At 42.2% G+C, this 26,154-nt stretch overlaps 1 protein-coding gene across 3 annotated transcripts in view; it reads left to right on the forward strand.

Annotated features, from left to right (window-relative positions):
• ATP7A (ATPase copper transporting alpha) overlaps positions 1 to 26,154 on the forward strand; it is a 46,393-nt gene that overhangs the window by 16,737 nt on the left and 3,502 nt on the right. For all 3 annotated transcript variants that reach the window (XM_070759613.1, XM_070759614.1, XM_070759615.1), the window contains 18 exons: positions 25 to 762; positions 4,619 to 4,837; positions 6,177 to 6,340; positions 7,745 to 7,906; positions 8,756 to 8,832; positions 9,498 to 9,720; positions 11,113 to 11,346; positions 12,436 to 12,527; positions 13,134 to 13,261; positions 13,363 to 13,517; positions 13,855 to 13,989; positions 16,268 to 16,462; positions 16,628 to 16,810; positions 18,506 to 18,719; positions 20,934 to 21,080; positions 22,475 to 22,617; positions 23,090 to 23,293; positions 24,225 to 24,342. In XM_070759613.1, the coding sequence (XP_070615714.1) occupies positions 25 to 762; positions 4,619 to 4,837; positions 6,177 to 6,340; positions 7,745 to 7,906; positions 8,756 to 8,832; positions 9,498 to 9,720; positions 11,113 to 11,346; positions 12,436 to 12,527; positions 13,134 to 13,261; positions 13,363 to 13,517; positions 13,855 to 13,989; positions 16,268 to 16,462; positions 16,628 to 16,810; positions 18,506 to 18,719; positions 20,934 to 21,080; positions 22,475 to 22,617; positions 23,090 to 23,293; positions 24,225 to 24,342 (3,531 nt within the window). The remainder of the gene's footprint in view (positions 1 to 24; positions 763 to 4,618; positions 4,838 to 6,176; positions 6,341 to 7,744; positions 7,907 to 8,755; positions 8,833 to 9,497; positions 9,721 to 11,112; positions 11,347 to 12,435; positions 12,528 to 13,133; positions 13,262 to 13,362; positions 13,518 to 13,854; positions 13,990 to 16,267; positions 16,463 to 16,627; positions 16,811 to 18,505; positions 18,720 to 20,933; positions 21,081 to 22,474; positions 22,618 to 23,089; positions 23,294 to 24,224; positions 24,343 to 26,154) is intronic.

Below are 26,154 nucleotides of genomic sequence, written 5' to 3' on the forward strand. Positions count from 1 at the left end.
AACCCTTTTTCATTTATGTTGCAGTTTCCCTGGACAATCAGGAAGCCATTGTCACTCACCAGCCTCACGTCATTACATCCGAAGAAATAAAGAAGCAAATAGAAGCGGCAGGATTCATCGCCTCCGTAAAGAAAACGCCTAAACCGCTTCAGCTCGGCTCTATTGACCTAGTGGGGCTCAAGAGCAGCCACAGCAAACCCTCGGGAAGGACCGCTCCGGAAAGCCCAGAAGGAAAGCTGGCTGGGAAGACTGCCTCCTTCCGCGTGGACGGCATGCACTGCAATTCGTGTGTGTCCAACATTCAGAACAGCCTCTCGGCCCTCCCTTCAGTGAACGGCATCACGGTGTCTTTGCAAGAGCAGTCGGCCATCATCCAGTATAACCCCAGCCTCATCGGCCTTGGTGGGCTCAGGCGGGCGATTGAAGCCGTCTCCCCAGGGACTTTCAAGGTCTTGGACGCGCACGAAATGGCCGAGCACCCGAGCAGCTCCACATCTCCACCAAAGCCTTCTCTTCCGGCAGCTGTTCAGAGCATTGGGACTCATCCCCTGATGCTGGTGACCGTCATCCGCATCGAAGGGATGACTTGCCACTCGTGCGTGCAGTCGGTTGAGGGGCTCCTCTCACAGAAACCTGGTGTGAAGTCGGTCTGTGTGTCGCTGCGGGACTGTAATGGGACTATTGAATATGACCCAACGCTGATCTCTCCAGCCGATTTAAAAAACTCAATTGAAGACATGGGCTTTGAGGCATCCATCGCTGGTAAGTTAGAAACATTAGAAGATTGACGGCAGAAAAAGTCCTCATGGTCCATCTAATCTGCCCTTATACTATTTCCTGTATTTTATCTTAGGATGGATATATGTTTATCCCAAGCATGTTTAAATTCAGTTGCTGTGGATTTACCAAGCACAGTTACTCTTTATAGAGTTATTCTTTAGATTTCAGGCAGGTTTGAGAAGACAACCATGACTGTTTCTTTAGGAGAAAGATTTCTGGGGGAGGGGGGGCATATTTTATTTATTTTTATTTATTTGTTTTGTCAAGTACATATTGGAGGTATGTAAATATATAATAATATTCATATACATGATAGTAGTAAAAGAAGAAACATTAGGACAGGGGACAGAAGCCACTCTTATTGACCTCTTAGGAATCAGGAGAGGTCAATAGAAGATGGTCTAAAGGTAAAGTTTTTGGGGTTAGGTGACCATAGTACAGAGTCTGGTAATGAGCTCCATGCATCAACTACTCAGTTACTAAAGTTGTACAGTCATACTCGTCTTACGAACCTAATTGGTTCCAGGGGGAGGTTCGTAAGACGAAAGGTTCTTAAGACGAAACATTGTTTCCCATAGGAAACAATGTAAAGTCAATTAATCCGTGCAACCAAAAAAAAACCCTCACAAAAAAACGCTGCCGCCCGGCTGTCACCTTTTAAAACAGCCTGGGGGCTTCTCAGCGACCTCCCGAACGCCGAACGCCAAACCCGAACTTCCGGGTTCGGCGTTTGGGAGGCCGCCAAGAAGCCCCCAGGCTGTTTTAAAAGGTGACAGCCGGGCGGCGGGGCTTCCCAGCAGCCTCTGAACGCCGAACGTGGAAGTTCGGGTTTGGCGTTCGGCTTCGGGAGGCTGCTGGAAAGCCGCCCGGCTGTTTTAAAAGGTGACAGCCGGGCTGGGGGGCTTCCCAGCAACCTCCCGAACCCCGAACTTTTGCCGAACCTCCGGGTTCGGGGTTCGGGAGGTTGCTGGGGAGCCCCCCAGCTCAGCTGTCACCTTTTAAAACAGCCGGGCGGCTTTCCAGCAGCCTCCCGAAGCCGAACGCCAAACCCGAACTTCCACGTTCGGCGTTCGGAGGCTGCTGGGAAGCCCCGCCGCCCGGCTGTCACCTTTTAAAACAGCCGGTGGGCTTCCCAGCAGCCTCCCGAACGCCGAACCCGGAAGTTCGGGTTTGGCGTTCATAACACGAAAAAAGTTCGTAAGAAGAGGCAATTTTTTTCTGAACCCCAGGTTCGTATCTTGAGTTGTTCGTAAGACAAGGGGTTTGTATCTTGAGGTACCACTGTATTTCCTGCAGTCGATTTAGAGTGGTTTACATTAGGTTTGTATCTGCTGTGTGCTCGTGTTTTGTTGTGGGTGAAGCTGAAGTAGTCGTTGACAGGAAGGACGTTGTAGCAGATGATTTTATGGGCTATGCTTAGGTCGTGATTAAAGTGACGTAGTTCCAAGCTTTCTAAACTAGGATTGTAAATCTAGTCGCATGGGATGTCCGGCTATCCTGAAAATGACTTGGATCCCCACGATTTGCTATGTTCTGCATGCCTTGCAGAGCAGAGCAGATTAGATGTGGTGAAGGATGATTAGTAACCTCCTCTCAGCTGTCATAGAGCACCAGGTTCTATTAGACTTTTGTGGGGGGATTGTAGAAAGTCTCCCTATTTCAGCATCTTCTGAAAAACAATGTAGGAGTGGGTCCAGATTCCTTCTAGGGTCATTCTTTGTCAAGTGGACCAATTTTCAGAATCTTCCCGACTCGACCACCTTCAATTTCAATGAAACTTCTTTATGGTATAAAACTGAGGTATGCCAAATCCTAAACCTAAAATTTTGCACACCTCGGTTTTATACCATAAGGAATATACGTGCAAAGGTTTCATTGAAATTGGAGGTGGTTAAGTGGGGAAGATTCTGAAAATTGGTCCACTTGACAAAGAATGACTCTGCTCTTTGCAGTTTCCTTTGGCACTCTGATAAGAGCAACATTCACCTGTAGCTTTCTTCATTCTGCAATACATGCTTAAGACAGTAGCAAGGGGCCCTGGGCAGAGACAGGCATCTTTTGGGCTCATGGGGACACATTTAGAGTTTGGGAAAATTCTTGAGACACATCAGTGTGGTGTTACAAAAAATCATCATCACCATCAAATTTGAGTCCCAAATTTAACTCATCCTGTGCCATGGAACCTCCCTGACTTATTTTTGTGTAGTCTAGTTGCACTCTCTCAGCCTAGCCTGCCTGCCTGCCTGGGTTGGTGCTATGGGAGAAAATTGACGGGAGGAAGACTGTGGCAGAGGCCTTGAGTGTCTGGAGGAAAGACAGTGAGGCATGTAAAATATAAAGGACTCTTTCACAACATGATGACCATGATAGGCTGGCCAGTTTCAAGGTTGCCTGTAATCCTGCAGGGTCTGTTTAGGTGGCACCCAACCACACTTCTGCAAAGATATTGATCAAATTGAACGGGTCCAAAGACAGGCTACAAAAATGGTGGAAGGTCTTAAGCATAAAACTGATCAGGAAAGTCTTCATGAACTCAATCTGTATAGTCTGGAGGACAGAAGGAAAAGGTGGGGACATGATCAAAACGTTTAAATATGTTAAAGGAGGGAAGTGTTTTTAATAGGAAAGTGAACACAAGAACAAGGGGGCACGATCTGAGGTTAGTTGGGGGAACGATCAGAAGCAACGTGAGAAAATATTATTTTACTGAAAGAGAAATAGATGCTTGGAACAAACTTCCAGCAGACCTGATTGGTAAATCCACAGTAACTGAATTGAAACATGCCTGGGCTAAACATAGATACATCCTAAGATAAAATGCAGGAAATAGTATAAGGGCAGACTAGATGGACCATGAGGTCTTTTTCTGCCGTCAATCTTCTATGTTTTCCCGTCTTGCTCCATGCGCCCCAAAATAATAAGACCTCCCTTAAAATAAGGCCAAAAATAATATAAAACGGTTTTATTTTGGGGGAAACACAAATAATAATATAAAACATGGGTTCAAAAATAATATAAAACAGCGTCTTATTTTTGTGGAAACAGTAGATTAATAGGTACCACTTTGGTGGGAAGGTGACAGCGTTCCAAGTGCCTTGGCATATAGTTATGCTGGCCACATGACCACGGCAATATTTTTGGAGAACATTGGCTCCCTGGGCTAGGAAACAGGTAAGCACCACATCTAGAGTTAGACTGGAGAAGGGAAACCTTTGCCTTTATTTTTATTTATTTATTTATTTATTTATTTATTTTGTCAAACAAGTATGGAATTATAGTTTGTATTAACATAACATAAGTAGAAAATAGTGATAGAAAGAACAAAAAGACAGTAGGACAGGGACGCTAGGCACAATGGTGCGCTTATGCACGCCCCTTACAGACCAAAGGGGAGAGGTTGACTATAGATAATGTAAGGTTAAAGTTTTGAGGTTTGGGGAAGAAATTACACAGTCAGTAGTGAATTCCAGGCATTGACCACTTGATTGCTGAAATCATATTTTCTGCAGTCTAGTTTGGAGCAGTTTGTGTTAAGTTTGTATCTATTGCGTGCTCTTGTGTTGTTGTTAAAGGTGAAGTAGTTGCTAACGGGGAGGACATTTTGGTGTATGATTTTATGAACAAAAGTTAAATCAGTTTGGAGGTGATATAGTTGCCTTTATCAACTGTATTAGTTTTACTTTTTAATTAAAAGGGAAAAAAATCCTTAAAAATTAAAGCCAGGGTGGGGGAGGGAGCTTAGGCATCCAGGAAGATCAGCATGTCTACTCCGGTCATGAGAATGCAGTTAGTTGAAGAGCTGGAACATTGTTTTCTGATGCTCCTTTTCTGCTGCTAGTGCCACCAAGCCCAGAGCCCATGGTGCTGATCACTCAGTCTTCCCAGGAGAGGCTGCCTAGAACTCAAGAAAGCAAGCTGCCCAAAACGATCGCTCCTCCCAACCACATTCCGAACAAATCGGGTTTGAAGGCACCATCCAAATGCTACATTCAGATCACTGGCATGACCTGTGCTTCCTGCGTGGCAAACATTGAGAGGAACCTGAAGAGAGAAGACGGTAAGAAATCCTTCCATGAGGCTGGTTTACATTTGCAGTCCCAGAATTTATGCCTGGTTGATTGATGGATTGATTGATTGAAATATATACAATGGTACCTCTACTTACGAACTCAATTCGTTCTGTGACCAGGTTCTTAAGTAGAAAAGTTTGTAAGAAGAAGCAATTTTTCCTATAGGAATCAATGTAAAAGCAAATAATGTGTGTGATTGGGGAAACCACAGGGAGGGTGGAGGCCCTGTTTCCTCCCAGGAGATTCCTAGAGAGGTCCCACAGAGGCTTCTCCCTGCCTTTTCCAGTTACAGTTTCGGAGGCTCAGGTTTGTAAGTGGAAAATGGTTCTTGAGAAGAGGCAAAAAAATCTTGAACACCCGGTTCTGATCTAGAAAAGTTTGTAAGTAGAGGCGTTCTTAGGTAGAGGTACCACTGTATATATATTTCTATGCTGCCCTTCTCTGTAGACTCAGGGGGCTCACAACACAGATAAATACAAAATATAAAAAACAGAATGTGTAAGAAAACTAAACTTTGAAAAAGTGGTCTAAAACCCCAGTCCATAAAAGTATTTATTTATTTACTTATTTATTGGATTTGTATGCCACCCCTCTCTGAATGTTATCCACATTCACCCCATCAAATTACACATTCATATCATTGGCCGGAGCTAGATATTAGCACTCCACGGCCCCAGGCCTGCTGGCAAAGATGAGGAAGGCCAGAAGGGCCAGGAGGATGGGGCGGTCAGGATCTCTGCAAGGGAGTTGATTCCAAAGGGCCGGAGCCACAAGAGAGAAGGCTCTTTCCGTAGACCCCGCCAGACAACATTGCCTGGCTGATGGGACCCTGAGAAGGCCAACTCCGCTGGGACACATGAGGCACATGTTGACCAGATCTCAGGTAAAGGCCGAAGGAGAGCTATTCTGATTTGAGCTGCTGCTCAAGGATGAGGCAGGGCCCTGTGTGGTTCAAGGAGAGAGCCCCCCCCCCCCCAATGCAGGTTTTACCATGTTACTTGATTCACTTGGACCATAAGGCACCTTTTTTTCCTCCTGAGGATTGTCACTAATACAGGATACTCTGAACCAGAGTTCAGAATTTTTACTGCGCTAGAGTTTTTTCAAATTTTCCCATATTTGTGGGGAATAAAGGGAATCACTTGTAAAAGGAGTCCTACACATCAAGGTTTTGGGGAGCAGTAGCACCACACCTCTGGATCTGGGCCACGAGATGTCCTAAGATCATCAGTTTTACACTGATGAAAGTAGTAGCACAGTGTGATTGTACAGCAGACTTATTATGTTTCCCCCCAAGTGTTGCCAAGTGTGATTCTCTCTTTCTAGGAATCTGCTCTGTGCTCGTTGCCCTGATGGCTGGGAAGGCTGAAGTGAGATACGACCCTTCCGTCATCCAGCCCCCGACTGTGGCAGAGAGGATTAGAGAACTGGGCTTTGGTGCTCTGGTGCTGGAGGATTATGATGAAGGAGATGGCATCTTGGAGCTGGTGGTAAGCAGATTGTTTCACTATCAACACTCATGCATCATTTTTACACCACGCATGAAAAGGATGGAAGCCCTTGGGGAACTGCAGTATAGTAGGGCTTCTGAAAAATGTGGAAGTCCTGCGGCTCTTCTATCTAAGTGAGACCACACTGAGGTGGACAACCAACTCTACCAACGCCACTTTCGTGCTCCTCATGCTTAGGTGGACATATCCTTGAATGTAGTACCCATTCCCCTCAAAATTATAACTAAAAACCATTTCATTTTGCTGTCATATCTATTTCTGCCTGTGCAGCAAAAAAGTTTGAGAATGTTTCTGTTACTGTTTCCAAGTTTCTTGTCTTCGTGGGATATCACTCCTTTACTCAAACAGAAGCGTGCTTCTGTATACAGTGGTACCTCTACTTAAGAACTTAATTTGTTCCCTGATCAGATTCTTAAGTAGAAAAGTTTGTAAGTAGAAGCAATTTTTCCCAATGTAAAAGCAAATAATGCATGCAAACCCATTAGGAAAGAAATAAAAGCTTGGAATTTGGGTGGGAGGAGGAGGAGGAAGAGGAGGAGGAGGAGAGTCGCTGCCGAAGAAAGAAGGTGAGGTGAGGGGAATCAAAAAAATCCAAAACTTTAAGGCTTTAAAAAAAAATAACGACTGATGTAGCACGAGGCTGCCTCCCATACACTGGCAGAGAGAGAAACCCAGGGGGAATGGCAGGAAACTGGCCGGGACTTCGTGCTGCTCTCAAATTTCCTGGGAAATTTTTCTGGGCTCGGGTTCTTAAGTAGAAAATGGTTCTTAAGAAGAGGCAAAAAAATCTTGAACACCCGGTTCTTATCTAGAAAAGTTCTTAAGCAGAGGCATTCTTAAGTAGAGGTACCACTGTATATTCATTTTTCAGTGTCTGTATCAGTTTCCCCCCCTGTTGGTCAGGAAGGCAAACTTTGCAGGATAAGGCTGTAGGCAGACCGGAAACATAACTGCTAACTGACAGAATGGGTGGGTGTTGAAATGCAGAGCAAGCAGCAGACTTTCCTAACTTCCCTAGAGTTTGATTCTTTGGTGGACTGTTAAAAATCTATTTATCTGTGCCTTGTTTCCATTCTGCAGGAGTAGAAGGAGCGATTTGTTTGTTTTGCTTGTTTCCAGGCAGGACTAGAACTCACAGTCTCCTGGTTCCTAACCTGGTGCCTTAACCACTAAAGCAAGTGGCTCTATTTACCCATTTGAGTAATTACAGAAGGATAACAAAAACCAATGATAAGCGAGCACAAATCTTGAGCTAGAATTAGAGTTTTTTAAGGGAATTTTATCACCTTTCATCATGTTATTTTCTCACTCATTATTCATCATGCAGGCAAAATTATTCTTTAAGAAACAATATTCTTCAAACAAAGGTTTTTTTCCTCACAGGTAAGAGGGATGACTTGTGCATCGTGTGTTCATAAAATAGAATCTACCCTCATGAAAACAAAAGGAGTTTTGTACAGCTCAGTGGCTCTTGCAACCAACAAAGCCCATATTAAGTATGATCTGGAGATCATTGGCCCTCGAGATATTATTCAGATTATACAGGTAAGGTTTTTTGCCAGCACAATTTCCCTTTTTGTGAGTTTGCTACATTTTTTAATTTTTGTGTTTGTTTTATTATTTCATTTTATTGACTCGATTTATTCTTTCCATAAAAGTCATTGTAACTAAAAAGAGGATACTCTGAAAGCAGAGGCTGAATGTGGAAGTGGGTTCGAAGTTGGAATTTTCTGATCCCAATATGTAGATATAACCAGTTGCTAGGGGTTTTTTTTAATGAATTTTTTTTATTAGTTTTCAAATATATTTTAAAACAGACAAATAATAACAAAAGACAGACAAAGAGGGGAAAAACAAAAGAAACAAAAAACAAAATAAATGTGATATCAGCAAACATTCAGTATTTCTGCATTGCTACATCAGATATGTCATTAAAGCCTATAATGTACATATTAATTAATTACAGTAATATTCGTATTATTTCATACAATCGCAAAGTCTCTTCAAATCATTCATATTTACATATTTATATTCTTTACTAATCGTTATATATCTTTTGTGATGTGCTAGGTTGAAGACTGAAACTTAGGTTCTCTAAGTTTAGTTTATGTTCTTATTCCCCCCACTCCCACCCTAATATTTTCTTATTTCTTATATCTACCGGTATTTGTTTAGGCTCTAAGCTGGTGCCAGTGTTCCATCATTGTTAATTTATATCATTCATTCTAAAGCAATATGTTTTGGGACAAAGGTTGTTAAATAATCTGCAGAAATATCTAAAATTATGAAGCAACTCTGATGAGGAATCAGTTTCCCTCTGCTAGTAGTATATGTCTTACTGATTTTTATCTACCTGTGTGGAAATGTGCATATTCACATTATGTCTTTTTCCAGAATCTGGGATTTAATGCTACATTGGTAAAGAAAGACCGATCTGCTAGCCATCTAGACCACAAGCAGGAAATAAGACAGTACGTCCTTTTTTGTGCTTGTTTATAACTTTGCAACATGTTTTCTGGAACATGGTCCCCCCCCGTCCCCCCCCCCCCCCAAATGCTGTATTTTTCAAAGCATAAGACACACCCTTTTCCTCCCTAAAAGAGGCTGAAAATTTGGGTGTATCTTATACTCTAAATGTAGCTTTTCTTGAAGCTCCCCCCCAGCCCTAATTAGGTGCTAACGATCTTCCCAGCTCTTCCCAGCTTGCAAGCTCTTTCATTGTTACTCTTTGCAAAGAATGTTTTCAAAACTCTGTCTTTGTAGGTTTTTCCCCCCATTGCTCTAATTTGCTCCGAATAAGTTTCTTTCCAGCCCTAACCAGGTGCTAATTATGTTCCCAGTTCTTACTGGCTTGAAAGTTTTTTTATTGTTACTCTCTCTGAATAAGTTTTTTTTAAAAACCCTAACCAGGGGATAAAATAATGTGCTGAAGCTGACCAGACTAAGGACGCTAGCCAGATGAATATCTGGTAAGCAGATTCTTTCCCCTATTTTTTCCCAAAAAACCTAAGGTGCGTCTTATACTGCGGTGTGTCTTATACTCCGAAAAATATGTACATACTGCCTTTTGAAGTTGTGTGTAACTTCTTAAGTTATGATGGTTTATTCAATATTATCTTGTCTGCTTCTTATTTAGGTGGAAACGGTCCTTCCTTGTAAGCCTCATTTTCTGCATCCCTGTAATGGGGCTCATGATTTACATGATGGTGATGGACAGTCATATGTCAGCCATGTCCCAGGCTTCTAACCTGACTCAAGAAGAAATAGCTCACCACCCAGCAATGTTCCTGGAGCAGCAGATTCTTCCTGGGCTGTCCATTATGAATTTGCTCTCCTTTTTATTGTGTGTTCCTGTTCAGGCAAGTAGAAAGAGATGGCAGAGCATAAAGGTCGTGATCCAATTCTTTTTACTGTTAGGGTTAAGGATTAATCACGGTACTTAATCTTGAAACACTGACTAAGTCTCTTTGGGTGAGTAAAATTCAGAGTACTGCTTTAGTGTTTAGGCAGAGCATGTAATTGTGTGGATTGTCACCAGAAAGCGCCAACTGTCCAGTAGGCGTCATCCTTTAAAGTTAACATTTGACTCTACTATTTCACTGCTCCCACTAAAAGACTATTTCATTTATTGAAATAGTTTTCCTTTTCTATTCTTTTGGAAAAAAGTCAAGAGTAATGTTTTTATCTTGGCATTTCAAGCATCTAGATCTAAGGTTTAGTTATTTTCAGTATCATTTTCCCATGACATACAGTAGGAGATTTTGCTTCCTGATGAAACAAAATCGATTTCTCAATTGCTCTGAATTTTCTTCCGAAACCAAACATTTGTTGGGGAGAAGGTAAAGGAAAGAATGGAAGAACCAAAGAAAAGATAGGAAATTAAGGATGTCCCTGTTAAATTTTGCTGGTGAGGCAGCCGCCGAAAAAGAGGTTCCCCTTGTTCTGTCTGAGGCTTCCTGATTAAATCATACTCCACCCAAAAACCTCTTAATATCTGGTAATTATTTTCATTGCCAGCCATAATAGGTCCCAAACAAATGATAACAAGTCCGACAAGAGTCTTTACGGGAAAAGAAGATAAACACAACAGAACCTTGATCTTCCTTAACAAAGTGCCAAGGACCAATTAGCAAGAAATTTGTCAAGGCCAAAGAGAAACAGAAATAGAGTCCCAACTAGAATGACTAGAGCTAGAGTTGAGCGAAGTTGCTTCTTGTGATGAAACTCTTTCGTGGGCTCCACTTATATAGCCTATGGGTGGAGTCAATTATCCCCAAGCCTTAGTCCCAAATAGTCCTTCTCCTCTGTAACTCTTCTTGCCTTCTGGCAGCTCTGTGCATGCGCACGTTGAGAACAGGCTCCTCCTGTTCCTCTGCTTCGCTCATGTCAGCTTCTGGAGGCTCTGGAGTCAGGACAAACCTTCCTAATGACCCAGGTTGGATCCTCTGCCTTCTCCAGATTCTAGGCCTGGCCCAGGTTCGTCCCCAGCCTTCTCACTGCCTGACTCTGCTGCCAGTTCTGCAGGCCGCTGGTGGACCACAACACTCCTAGAATTTCCTGATTGCTCTGTCAGATGCCTCTTGGGAACTGCTGCCTGCCTGCCAAGTCCAGGCTAGATGGGAGGTTGTCTTCTTGAGATGCTCATGCCAAAAGGGGAGCACCTGGGCATTTTCTCTCAAACTTTGGCATTTTCCTCCCTGTTTTCTGTGTTTCAGTGTAAATGTGGCTGCTGATATTTGCTCTTCTTACAGTTCTTCGGAGGCTGGCACTTCTACATTCAGGCCTACAAAGCGCTGAAGCATAAAGCAGCCAATATGGACGTGTTGATTGTTCTGGCCACGACCATCGCCTTTGTCTACTCCTTTGTAGTTCTTCTGGTTGCAATGGCCGAGCGGGCAGTGGTCAATCCAGTGACTTTCTTTGACACACCGCCAATGCTCTTCGTCTTCATTGCATTGGGGCGCTGGTTGGAGCACGTGGCTAAGGTCAGGGCAAAAGACTCTTCCTCTGGTTCAGGATGGTGGTGGAAGGAAACCATGCTTTCAAATTGCCTGCCATGCTCTGGGCTTACCTTTGTTAAAATTCAATTTTGATGTTATTAAAAATGGCCTGCAGATTAATGAAAGGGTTTTTTTTTAAATCTACCAGTGGCTGGCATTACAAACTCTTAATAAGCAAATGTATTTCAAACAAATGTCACACTCTATTAGTACTCTTGGGTTGGGTTGGCAATATACACTGCTCAAAAAATTAAAGGGAACACTTAAATACAATATAGCTCCAAGTAAATCAAACACTGATTGACAATCAATTTCACATGCTATTGTGCACATTCAACTTCGTACAGAACAAAGTATTCAATGAGAATATTTCATTCGTTCAAATCTAGAATATGTTATTTGAATGTTCCCTTTATTTTTTTAAGCAGTATATAAACAAGCCAACTATGTATATTTGTATGCTTTATGTTTGTATGTATTAAGGTAATATAGCTTTAAATGTATTACTGAGTTCTGATTGGCTGTAGTGTTGCATGTTACCATAAGAGGGAGATAGAGCTCATGATTCTCTCACAGCTGATTCATTTGTTATTGACTCTTTGACTGATATAGTGAGCTCTGTTATTCTATAATAGTTAGATGTATTTGTAAGCTGTAATGTATGTTTAATATGTAAAAAACCAGGCTTGTAAGAAGATTATTGTATTGAGAGATGTTGACTCATTTGAATGCGTACCACCTGGACTGTTTAACGTGACTACTTTTTCTAAAAGTAAACATTAATTGCACTTTAATGTATTTGTGTGTATGACTGGATAATTACTCATATCTTCTGGATATTTACTGCAATCCCACATTTTCTCTGTGCATGTCCTTGATAACTGAAGGGTCCTTAAAAAAAGCCAAATAAAAGGAAATAATTATGCTTTCCTTGGAACTTGGATTTTCTCTTTCCTTGCTACCTTGTGAAGAAAGTCTCTTGGTTAAAGATCTCTTGCTTAACCAGTGATTTTGATGCTTGCGATGAATTTCTATGGTGCTTTGAACATAAAACACTTTAATCTTTTTTTTTAGGGTAAAACCTCAGAGGCCCTTGCAAAGTTAATTTCACTACAAGCAACAGAAGCAACTATTGTTACTTTAGGTCCAGATAATATCCTCATAAGGTATTTCCAGTTCTGCTGTGGCTTTTTAATGAAATATTTATATGCTTCAGTGCTGTGTTCTCTGTAATTCCCTGGTAGTCTTTACTTCTGTATTCTTCTGTATAATTTACTTCTGAACTATGCAGTTCAGTGTAAATTATAAATGTTTGTCAATGAGATAAGAGTAGCAGCCTGACATTAATTTGCATATATACTGCTCAAAAAAATAAAGGGAACACTTAAACAACACAATATAACTCCAAGGAAATCAAACTTCTGTGAAATCAAACTGTCCACTTAGGAAGCAACACCGATTGACAATCAATGTCACCTGCTGTTGTGCATATTCAACTTTGTACAGAACAAAGTATTCAATGAGAATATTTCATTCATTCAGATCTAGGATGTGTTATTTGAGTGTTCCCTTTATTTTTTTGAGCAGTGTATGAACTCCCCAAAGCGTAATTTCAGCTGGGGATTTCCTTACATTACTGTAGCCTCCTGCAGATGAAGAAGACCTTGAACAGGAATTTAAAAGAAAAGGGTGTTCTCTTGTGCAGGATGCAACAATCTGAACTGGTACATAGCTTCCATCGCTGAGTCTTGAATGTTCTGCCCTCCCTACAGCGAAGAGCAAGTGGATGTCGAACTAGTTCAGCGGGGTGACATCGTGAAGGTGGTCCCAGGTGGCAAGTTTCCTGTGGATGGCCGAGTGATTGAAGGACACTCGATGGTGGACGAATCGCTTATCACAGGCAAGCCGGAATAGGTTTTCGTGGGCCCTAGACTCCAGGTTGGGGGGGAGAGAAATTGTCAAAGAGTGGCCTCTATTTGGATTTGTTTCTGATCTATGTAGGTGAAGCGATGCCCGTGATGAAAAAACCTGGAAGTTCAGTCATAGCAGGTTCGATTAATCAGAATGGATCCCTGTTGATCTCAGCAACCCATGTTGGGTCTGACACTACCCTCTGCCAGATCGTAAAGCTTGTGGAAGAAGCTCAGACATCAAAGGTATTTAGACTAACACCTTTAGGTTTCTCTCCTGTCTGAAGGCTGTGATTCTAGGCAGCAAGTTAGTAGCTTAAAGTTAGCTGCAGTATATGGTTATGCAATATGCCAAACTGGTCTGTGCAGTGAGATTTCAGCAGAATTCTGTGCCTCCTTTTTTTTTTTTTTACCCTGCCTATAATTATAGCATCAGAAAAGTATGAGTTAAAGACCTTTTCTTCCCACAAATCATGTCTTATTATTTATGACAGATCTGCAGGCTAAAACTCAAAGCAGCTCAACCTGAAACAAGACTTCTAGAATTAACGTGGCTTCTTTGTCTCACCTTCCCTTCCTTTAGGCACCAATTCAGCAGTTTGCTGACAAACTGAGTGGCTATTTTGTTCCTTTCATTGTTGGTGTTTCCGTGATTACACTTCTTGCTTGGATTGTGATTGGCTTTGTCAATTTTCAAGTGGTGGAAACCTATTTTCTTGTAAGTCTGTTTCCTTTCGTTTTAATTTTTGTAAAGAAATGATCTGCAAAATCCAATTAACCAAAAGGTTTCCTTTCTTGATTATTGTTCATATTTCCTATATTATGTATGATAGATTAATTTGAATTTAATCAGCCCCCCCAAAAAACAAAAAGGAAACATTCAGATGCATTGTTTTATGTTGCTTTGCCTGCATTACTTAACATTTACATTTTTGCAGATTTTTGATTATCTTCTAAATGCTAATAAATTCGAATATGGATTGAGAAGATATTGAAACAAAGTATTGATTTAAAACCTGAAATATTTTTATTACGTATTTTGCCTGAGAAATTTAATAAGGAAGAAATATTTTAAATTGTGCATATAGTGACTACTGCTAGGATTGTGTATGCACAAAATTGGAAGTTGAATAGCATATCAATAGAAAGAGAGGTACTAAGGAAGATTATGGACTGTGCAGAAACGAATAGACTTAACAATGAAAACTAAGGACAAAGAAGACTTGTAGTTTTACAAAATTTGGGGGAAATTTTATGAATTGGTTGAAAATTTAAAAAAAAGTTAATGTTAGGTAAATTTAATATAAGAGTAATAAGGAAATTAGAAATAGAATTGACAGAACCTGGATGACAGAAAGAGAAAAGGAGGCAGCATTAGTTAAATATATAACACATGTTTTAAAACTAAATTAAAAATAGATTTGAAGTGGAATTGAAGAGTTAAAAAAAGAGTACTAGAATTGAAAAATGAAGAAAACTGTTTAGGCTATTTTTTCTTAAGTTAAAATTAGATATGGCTTTTCTTTAGATAGAATGAATAATTGAGATTTAGGATTTTTTATTATTTTGCATGAAAGAGACTTTATAAGTATACTATTATTCACTGAAAATACATGTGTTCTAATGTATCTATGATTTTATGGTGGAGAAGAAATAAAAAAATAAATGCTAATAATTGCTAACAAAGCTCTCTGAAGATGCGGCTAGAAGACACCACACTTAAAAGGAGGCAGCAAAAAAAATGATCTGTGCTTGCACAAAGGAACTCTTTCTTTATAGGTCTCGGAGTGTGAAAGGGCCATTTTAATCTTCCACTGATCACCTGCTTAATTGTGTTCAGAAACAATGCACGTTTATACTTTTTGTAATATTTTTAATGCCGTATTCAGAGGTGGGCTGCTAAGGTGGACCGGTGATGTGTGCTTGCTCCTGTGGCTCTGAGTGCTAGTGGAGCCCAGGCACACCTGCGTCTCCGCATACGATTCTGCTACCTGTCCAGCTGTGATAGCAGAATTGTGCTGGACTCTGCCAGCAGTCAGAGCCACAGGTGCGAGCACACCTCACCGGTCCACCTTAGCAGCCCACCTCTGCTTACAACCATTCGTTTAATAATTGCTCAAATCATAATGGCTCTGAAAAAGTGACCAGTTTTCATGCTTATAATCACTGCCGCATCCCCGTGGTCACATGATCAAAATCTGGATGCTTTTGCTAACTGGTGTGTGTATATGACGGTAGGGACACGTGATCGCCTTTTGTGACCTTTTTGACAAGCAAAGTCAATGGAGAAGCCAAGTTCACTTTACAACCATCTTACTGACTTAGCAGCACATATCTGTGGAAGAATTGTATAAATTACAGTTATGGCTGGGTTAATGTTTACACCCTATTTTATATGCCACAACTGGCAAGTTCCCTTATTGCAGTGCTTCTCAAATAGTGTGGCAGCCCCCCGCCCCAGGGGGGGGGGGCAGAGTGATGCCAAGGAGGGCATGGGACCCCGGGCAACATGCTTTTTTTTGCCAAAGAGAGTAGGTCGTGTGTCCTACCTGACATTTGTACTGGTACTTCTATCATGTTCCTCAGCGTTGTGTCCAGGGCAGCCCCTTCTAAGAGAAAAAATCACACAAGTTCAATCAAACTTCTCGAACTCGTGAGACATTTTCTTTTAGAACGAGCTGCCCTGGACACAACGCCAAGGATCGTGACAGAGGTACCGGCACAAGCGTCAGGGAGGATGCACATCTTGCCGTGGGGCACAGTTTGGGGGTGGCAGGTCTGGCAGAGTGGGCTACAAGATGCGCATCAGCAGAGAGTTGGGGGGCATGAAATGTTTACTTTTTCCTGGGGGGGCATAACAGAAAATAATTGAGAACCACTGCCTTATTGTATTAATTTGAAGGCAAAGAAAACTCATTTACAGCAGTGTTTGACCTCATCTAACTGCGACTTTCTTTAAAACAACTGCTCATCTGGTCCTTTCTGTGTGCCAACAGGGCTACAATAAGAGCATTTCCAATGCGGAGGTCGTGATCCGCTTTGCTTTTCAAGCCTCCATCACCGTGCTGTGTATTGCCTGCCCTTGTTCCTTGGGATTAGCCACTCCAACCGCGGTGATGGTGGGGACTGGCGTGGGAGCACAAAATGGCATCTTGATCAAAGGCGGAGAACCGTTGGAGATGGCACACAAGGTGAGGGAATGGGATGCCCTTTTCGGTTGAGTGGCAGAGGCAAAAAGATCTTACATCTTGCCTTTGTCCAAGAATGTTACCAATCTTTTCCCCCCACCTCCCACCCCAAACTATTTGCTGTTGTTTACAACTCTCAAGTTCTGTGGGCGTATGGGTGTTTTGCAGGTTAAAGTTGTGATGTTTGATAAAACAGGAACCATCACCCACGGGACTCCAGTGGTGATGCAGATGAAGATGCTACTGGAGAGTAACCGGATACCACGCAAGAAAGTCTTGGCACTGGTGGGAACAGCGGAGAGCCACAGTGAGCACCCTTTAGGAGCAGCGATCACCAAATACTGCAAACAGGTAGAAGAGCAGATCGCAGAAGATAGAATCCTAGAGCTGCAAGGTTACTCAGAGGTCCTCTTGCCCAACCCCCTGCTTAGAAACATAGAAGATTGACAGCAGAAAAAGACCTCCTGGTCCATCTAGTCTGCCCTTATACTATTTCCTGTATTTTATCTTAGGATGGATCTATGTTTATCCCAGGCATGTTTAAATTCAGTTCCTGTGGATTTACCAACCACATCTACTGGAAGTTTGTTCCAAGCAGACTCCTGCTTAAGGCAGGAGACCTGATACTAGTGATGGCCTGCTGCTGGAATGCTAAGGTGCTACGTTCCCGAAGCGATTTTCAGGATGCGTTCGCAACTGCATTCCCTCAATGTGCGCAAGAGCCAGAGTGGTGCAGCAGGCCACTGAAGCTGGCTGTAGGTCAGTGGTTCAAATCTCATCACTGGCTCAAGGTTGACTCAGCCTTCCATCCTTCCGAGGTGGGTCAAATGAGGACACAAATTGTGGGGGCAATATGCTGGCTCTGTTAAAGAGTGCTATTGCTAACATGGTGTAAGCCGCCCTGAGTCTAAGGAGAAGGGCGGCATAAAAATCGAATAAAGAAATAAATAAATAAAATAAATGTGCACCCCCATGCGAGATTTTGCTTCTGTGCATGCGCAGCAAGTGAAAATTTGTGTGAAGATGCTTGTGCAAGCGAGATTTTGGCAATTTTCTGCGCATGCGTGGAAGCAAAAATATCAGCGAAAATTGCTGAAATCTTGTTCACCTGAGCGTCTTCACAAAAGATTTTGCTTGTTGCATATGTGCAGAAGTGAAATCTTGCACCAACAGGCCTGCGCGCCAGAAATGGAGAAGGTGCATCGGTAGTGCTGAAGATTGCAGTATTCCCACATAGGAGCTGTGGTGGCGCAGTGGTTAGAATGCAGTATTGCAGGCTAATTCTGCTGACTATCAACTGCCAGCAGTTCGAGCCTTACCTGCTCAAGGTTGACTCAGCCTTCCATTCTGAGGTGGGTCAAATGAGGACCCAGATTGCTGGGGGCCAGATGCCTAGAGGGGGCCATAAAGCACCATGAAGCTATATACAGAGCTACCTCTACTTAAGAACTTTTCTAGATAAGAACCGGATGTTTTTTGCCTCTTCTTAAGAACCATTTTCTACTTAAGAACCCGAGCCAGAAAAAATTTCCAGGAAATTTAAGAGCGGCACGAAGGGCCAGCCAGTTTCCTGCCCTTTTCCCTTTAATCCTGGCCATCTCGGGCTTTTCTGGGCTGCCAGAGGAGCCTTTCAGTGGTGCTTAAGGAGGCTTTGGCAGTGCAGAGTGAACAAAGCATTTTCCTTTCTCTGGGCACTTGGAAAGGAAATAAACCTCTGCCAGCGCCCAAAGAAAAGAAACGCTCCCTTCGCTCCTCCTCTTCCTCCTCCTCTTCCTCCCACCCAAATTCCGAGCTTTTATTTCTTTCCTAATGGGTTTGCACGCATTATCGCTTTTACATTGATTCCTATGGGAAAAATTGCTTCTGCTTACAAACTTTTCTACTTAAGAAACCTGGTCACGGAACGTATTAAGTTCTGAAGTAGAGGTACCACTGTATAAGTCCAAGGGCTAGTGCTATTGGAATCTGGATTTGGAACTCTTGTTTCAGATGTTGGTCCTGTTTTTGCCCAGCTGAGATTGTTATGTGCTCCTTTCGTTTCTGTAGGAATTGGATTCAGATACTCTTGGGACGTGCACAGATTTCCAGGTGGTGCCCGGCTGTGGGATTAGCTGTAAAGTTACCAATATTGAAGCTTTACTCCGTCGCAAAAGCGAAACTGTGGAAGAGACCAATGTCAGGAACGCTGCTTTAGTAAACATGGATGAGATGGATGAGCCCCTCATGCAGCCGGCTTTGATCATCAACGAGCAGATGCCAGGTGAGTTGACGTGTGACACTTGTGTGTCTGGTAATTGGAAGATTGTGTTCTTGGCAGGGAATTGGCTTCTGGAGAGAGGAGGGGAGTTCCGTTTTGGGGATTGGATTGTTATTGTGCATTGTCTGACAATTTATTTTTATTTATTTATTTGTTTGTTTTGTCAAGTACTCATTGGTATACAAAGATATAATATTTATATCTAATAGGAAAGTGAACACAAGAACAAGGAGGCACAATCTGAGGTTCGTTGGGGAAAAGGTTAGAAGTAACATGAGAAAATATTATTTGACTGAAAGAGGGGTAGATGGTTGGAACAAACTTCCAGCAGACGTGGTTGGTAAATCCACAGGAACTGAATTTAAACATGCCTGGGATAAACATAGATCCATCCTAAGATAAAATGCAGGAAATAGTATAAGGGCAGACTAGATGGACCATGAGGTCTTTTTCTGCCGTCAATCTTCTATGTTTCTATATACATGATACTAGCAAAAGAGAAACATTAGGACAGGGGACGAAAGGCACTCTGATGCACTTATGCACCCTCCTTGGCTCTATGTGGCTTCTCTTCTTGATTAATTAAATGTTATTACCATGTTATTAAAGCTCCCCCCCTGCCCCCCGCTATAATAGTGTCTTTGTCTATGGGGTTGAAATGCCCCTATGCTACTTTGTCCTTGTTTTCAAACCTTGTTTTGATGACCAACGTCTGTGTATTATACCTTTTGCGCACCTGTTGTGAATTATACCTTATGAATACCAGTAATACCTGTGAGAGGGATCTAGGTGTCCTCATGCTCCATCCCTGTGGTGAGCCAGCTGTGTGCTACAGTTGCCAAAAGGGCCAAAGCATCTGAGGACACAACAAAAGGCAGTGGCTGCAGAGAGTCCACTGGAACTGAGGAGAATCTCCCTAACAATGAGAATCAGATGGCCTCCCAAGCTTATAATAGCGCCATTGTTGTGGTTTGCAAAAAAAATAAAAAATATTGGACAACCATTAGTCCAGGATGAAATTAGGTCTGGATTCCTTCCAGCCCTATGATTCTAAAGCCTGTATCTTTGAATAACGTTCATTAGCCAGAAAGGGTGCCATCCATAGTTCCCTCTAAGCTGAGCAGTGAGCAATCGCTCACTTAAAAATCATCATCAACTCAGAGTTTTCCAAAACTGCCCAGAAGCAGAGAGGGAAAGAGTGAGAGGGAAGGAGAGAGAGAGGAAGAGAGAGAAACAGATAGAAAAAAGAGAGGAAGGAAAAGAGAAAGAAAGGAGAAAGGAGTAAGGAAGAGAGAAAGAAAATCAAAATCTAGTTTGAAACTAGCTCAACTATTTAAGTGGCCTTTTGATATTGATAGAGTTGCCCTATTATGAGCTCACTGTTATAGACACACAGTACAGTATTTTATTTTGAAATTCTCTGAGGCAAAACAGGGTGGGTTTTTTATTTGTTTGTTTATTTATTATTTCTGTGCCGCCCAGTCCCGAAGGGACTGCCGCTCAGACACTATACTTTTCCGCCCACCCCCCAAAAAAATTAGAGGGAACACTGGTGCCATGGTTCTCAGTGTTAAATTGTTCCTCCTTTTTTAAGAACCTAAGAAGAGCCATGCTGAATCAGGCCAAAGCCCATTGAGTCCAGCATTCTTTGCCACACAGTGGCCCAGCAATTGTCCATGGGGATCTTGAGCAGAAAGAGAAGGCAAGACCCTCCCTTTCCCCTGACCCCCAACAAATAGTAGTCAAGGGAATCCTGCCTGCCTTAACCAACATAGAGGCAGCACACGGACATCCGTTTCAATAACCACCGACACACTTGGCATCCATGAATCTGTCTAATCCTGCCTTGAAGCTATCAAGGCTGACAGCTGTCACGACCTCTTCTGGAAAGGAATTCCATAAACCAATGACCCTCTGGGTGAAGAAATATTTCCCTTTATTCGTCCTCACTTTCTTACCTATGAGCTTTAGGGAGGGCCCCCTTGTCCTAGTATTGTCTGATAGAGAAAATATTTTTTCTCTCTCCACTTTTTCTATCCCATGCATGATTTTATATCCTTCGATCAAGTCACCCCTTAAATGCCGTCTGAAATGACGTCTTAGGCTGAAGAGACTAAGGCATTGCAACCTGGTTTCATAAGGGTGGTGCTCCATTTCCTTTTTCATTCTTGTTGCCCTCTTTTTCACTTTTTTGGATAATGGAAGTTTTCCTTTCAGACACATGGATATCGCACAAATATTCTGTTCTCATTGGAAACCGAGAGTGGATGTCTAGGAACGGCCTTCTTCTCAGAAATGATATTGATGAAGCCATGACGGAGCACGAGCGTCGAGGGCGCACGGCGGTTCTTATAGCTGTGGATGGTGGGTTTGAGGATTGGGATATTCAGTATTTTAGTTTAAGGGGACCAAAAGGAGCTGGGGGAAAAAGGACATATAACCAGATGTGTTGAAACAGATGGGGCAGGGATAGAAATGTTCATTGATGTGGGGGAAATTATTTCCAAAGATGTACCTCATAACAATTCTAAATAAGGAATAAAACTCCAGAGTATTTCTGAATGGCAATTTAGGAGTATTTATTGCATTTACAATGAACATAAATCATTTGACAATCTAAACTGTGTTAACTATTGTCATTGTCTTAAATAATACAAATACATACATACATACATACATACATACATACATACATACATACATACATACATGTCTGCGAGTCTGTGGAGAGGGGAGGCATACAAATCTAAATAAATAAAATAAATAAATAAAATAAATACATACATACATACATACATACGTACATACATACAATCAAATAGTCTTGCCTTCAAATATTCAACAGAGTTGTTTCAATATGAGATGGATAGCTAATAAATTTAATAAGTAAATTGATTCTTAATAAACTCTTTTAGAAATAAAACATTCTCTTTGTTTCATTGAATATTTAAGTCATGGGACTAAATTGAATGCCACAATAAAACAGGGTTAAGCCCACCCTGGATGAGCACAGTATTTTCTTGCTTCCGTTTGCTTAAGCAAATGTAGGTTTATTCTCTGTGAAAGTGTGTCATGATATGCAAATTGCACCCTCCCGAGACATATACAGTACCCTGAATGTATATTTCTAAAGTCTAATTTTATGGATGTGTGATTTTTCAGTTTTCCTGCAATAAAAAGCTGAAATAAATATTAAGTTTAACACATTTATTTTGACTAAAAATGAGAACTCTCTTCCCTCTTGATTCTTCACTGCTGCCCCCTCCCCAAAGAATAATTGCCTCCGCTATTTGTAGATCTGTACCTTGCTTCAGTATTTATAATTGCAACAAGATTGAAGTATCGTTTGAGCTTTCATCTCTTTTAATCCTAACCACATATTTGACTTCAAGTAATTTTGGCTTCCAGAAATCCTTCACATCATTCATATAAGGGCAAATCATTCATATAAATGCAACAAGATTTAATTTTTAAAATATATGCTCTTCCAATGAATCATTGTTGCTAGTTTGTCACGCCATTGTTTGTAGTCAGTCTGGGTGATCTTGTAGGACTAACCAAGTGGTCCACTGTTATTATTCTTTAAACATGTAGGCTGCCTGACTCTCAAAAATTGTTGTGGGCAGCTCACAACAATCAACACGTCTTTATCTTGTGAAACATGACTAAGTCAGATCCTAGTTTAGGAAGGAACACAATGGAAAAGGGGGTCTTTTCCGAGGCATCCGTGCCTTCATGGGAACATGTTTGTCTCCTAGGGGAATTGTGTGGCTTGGTAGCCATTGCTGACACTGTGAAGCCCGAAGCAGATCTTGCTGTGCGGACTCTGAAGGGGATGGGTTTGGAGGTGGTCCTGATGACGGGGGACAATGCCAAAACCGCCAGGTCGATTGCTTCTCAGGTAAGCTGCTGGATTCCTGAGGGTTCCCTGGATGCCTCCACTAGGCAGTTGTCTTATAGCATATTTTCATTTAACGTACCTTACATACACCCTCACCGGTGACTGGAGATAGGTATTGGGAAAACCAGGGTCTCTTGAAATGTAGGGGGGGGGGGGGCTTGACTCACCCTGATTTCGGAGCCTGGTGCTGCCCCCCAAGAGCCAGTGTGATACAGTGATTAGAGTGCAGCACTGCAGGCTACTTCAGCCAACTCCTAGTACAACAGTTCAAATCTCACCACCGGCTCAAGGTTGATTCAGCCTTCCATCCTTCCGAGGTGGGTAAAATGAAAACCCAGATTGCTGGGGGCCAAAAGCTGACTGTGTAAACCGCTTAGAGAAGGCTGTAAAAGCACTATGAAGCGGTATATTAATGCTATTGCTATAGTGTCCTTCCTTTGGGGATTTTCAACCTTCCCACTTTTGCTTTCAGGTTGGCATCACAAAAGTATTTGCCGAAGTTCTGCCCTCCCACAAAGTTGCCAAAGTGAGGCAGCTGCAGGAAGAAGGGAAACGGGTGGCTATGGTGGGCGATGGCATCAATGATTCCCCAGCCCTGGCCATGGCTAACGTTGGCATTGCCATCGGCACAGGCACAGACGTGGCTATAGAAGCAGCGGACGTGGTTTTGATCAGGGTAAGTTGTGCCGTGGAAGGAAAGACTCTGCCAAAGTCTGAGCCTGCATTGATTTGTGCATTTCCTTTGTGGAATGGGGAGGAAAAGCTACAGGGGAATCCGAGATGCTTTAACTCAAGCTCTGCTTGGTGGAGGACTCCTTCAGGGAAGGGGGAGGGTCATGGCCCCTAGGCCACTCGTCCCACTCTTGAATTGCTCTTATTGGCAGCTTTTCTTCATTTTAATGAAAAACGTTGACTGTTTTGGTGGCCAGGAACCCTATTTTGATGAAAGGCCCAGTGGGTAGACAGGGGGTACAATGTCAGCAGGCCAGAGCCAGGATTTTAAAAGATTTTGAAAGATGAGCTGTGGTGGCTTGGTGCTTAGAATGCATTACTGCAGGCTGCCGATTTCCAGCAGTTGGCAATTCAAAGTTCACTGGGTTTAAGGTGGATTCAGCCTCCCAACCCTCTGAGGTGGGTCAAATGAGGACCCAGATTGTTGGAGGCAAGACGCTGGCTCTGTAAACTGCTTAGAGAGGGCTGTGAAGTATAGACTTTATGGAGAAGGAACCCTGGGCTTCAAAGAATAAATAAGCACTCTACCGGAAAAGGAAATAGAAAATAATAGCAATAGCACTGCTTATTTATTCTTTGAAGCCCAGTCTATACAGCCTCAGGGGTCCCTCTTGTGTGCTTCTTCTCCAGACGAGTCAGAAGCCCAGCAGTTCCTTTGGAAAGTAGAGGAAGGGGAAAGGGATGCAAAGCAGACCTCGGGGTTATGGGTTGTTTCAGCCTGCTCCCTACATTTTTTGATTATATGCGCACTTTCTAAAATGGGCCAATGGTGCTGAGTTAGCCGAGAGGGGGCTTTGTTAAGTTACCAGGAATCTAAAGCGTTGATTGATAGAATTAATCCTGTGAAGTAATTTCTGAAACAACATGTTTTGCAGAACGACTTGCTGGATGTGGTGGCCAGCATAGATTTATCACGGAAAACTGTTAAAAGGATACGGATCAATTTTGTCTTTGCTCTCATATACAATCTTATTGGTATTCCCGTTGCTGCAGGTATGTAATGTCTGTTGGTGTTAACTGCTGCATGGTGTCCTCCACAAAAGGTCTCTACATTTATGTGTATAGAGCTAATAATTAAAGCTAAAAATCTGCAGAAAATGATACCTAAGAAAAGCAGCATGAAGAGGGCATCAAATTCCAGACTTCCCTCCCATTTTGCTCCAGTTAGTTTAGGTAGAGAAAGAGGAAATTATTGAATTTTCTCAGAGAAAATATATTTGGAGGGCTTAAAATGTTTTTCTCTGCAAGTAGCTTCCTAAATCCCCTCTTTTCAATTTGAATTCAATCCAACCAAAACAAACGAAAACACTCAGCCAAAGTATAACCAAATGATGCAAGATAAAGCAATCAATAACAGATAAAACCCATGATAAAATCCAGTCTCTCAATTACACATGTCAATACCACTAAAATTACAATCCAATAAACTGAGGCTTATAGTCAGTTTAATACTATTAGGGAAAGGAATAAACTGGGTTGCGACATTTGTTGTATAAATTAGCTATGGTGGATTAGACACTTTAAGGCTAACCACAGATGGTCTGTATATATCTCTATGGTGAAGAAGACACTTGCGACAAATCCCCCACTTGCTGTGCAGAATCTGGCCACCTGTGCTGTGATTATGTCCTGTTCATCCTTAAGCAACCACTGGAGATAAGTAGTGTCTAAGCAGCCTGGATACCTTGCGATTAATGGCAGAATGTGTTTTTTCCTAATCTCCGTATAAAAGGAGCATCTCAGGAGCATATGCCCCTCAGTCTCCACCTCTCCTGAGCCGCAAGGGCAAAGTCTTTTAGTGAATGGTGTTCTTTTATTCTTGCCATACAAAATGACTGGTGGAAGCGCATGGCACTTTACAAGGGCAAATGCTTTGCTACTTGCTGATTCCAGCTGTCAAAGATTTGCTGGCTGGGGAATTCTGGGAGTTGAAGTCCAAATATCTTCAAGTTGCCAAGGTTGGGAATCATTGTGCTAGATCACAGTCCATCTCGAGTATTGAAGCTGGGGAGAAGCCTAATTTGGTAAGATTGGACTCGACAGCTTTGATCCACGATGAAGAACATGTGCCTTGGAGGATTAAAGGAAATTCTTTCCTACCTCTCCCCCCCCTCCCCCCAGTGACAGGAAGTAGTAGTGCGGTCAGGCAGTAGGGAAAGCAAATAGAATGCTTGGCTGCAAAGCTAGAGGTATAACAAGCAGGAAGAGGGAGATTGTGATCCTGCTATGTAGAGCACTGGTGAGACCACATTTGGAATACTGTGTTCAGTTCTGGAGACCTCACCTAGAAAAAGATATTGATAAAATTGAACTGGTCCAAAGACGGGCTCCAAAAATGGTGGAAGGTCTTAAGCATAAAACTTATCAGGAAAGACTTCATGACCTCAATCTGCATAGTCTGGACTCTGGAGGACAGAAGAAAAAGGGGGGACATGATCGAAACATTTAAATATGTTAAAGGGTTAAATAAGGTTCAGGAGGGAAGTGTTTTTTATAGGAAAGTGAACACAAGAACAAGGGGGCACAATATGAGGTTAGTTGGGGGAAAGATCAGAAGCAACGTGAGAAAATATTATTTTACTGAAAGAGAAGTAGATGCTTAGAACAAACTTCCAGCAGACGTGGTTGGTAAATCCAGAGTGACTGAATTTAAGCATGCCTGGGATAAACATATATCCATTCTAAGATAAAATACAGGAAATAGTATAAGAGAAGACTAGATGGACCATGAGGTCTTTTTCTGCCATCAATCTTCTATGAAAACACCACGCTCTGTGTATTTGAGTTTTGGCGCTCCCTCAAACT

Source organism: Erythrolamprus reginae, chromosome 8 (assembly GCF_031021105.1).
Source record: "Erythrolamprus reginae isolate rEryReg1 chromosome 8, rEryReg1.hap1, whole genome shotgun sequence".
NCBI lineage: Eukaryota > Metazoa > Chordata > Lepidosauria > Squamata > Dipsadidae > Erythrolamprus > Erythrolamprus reginae.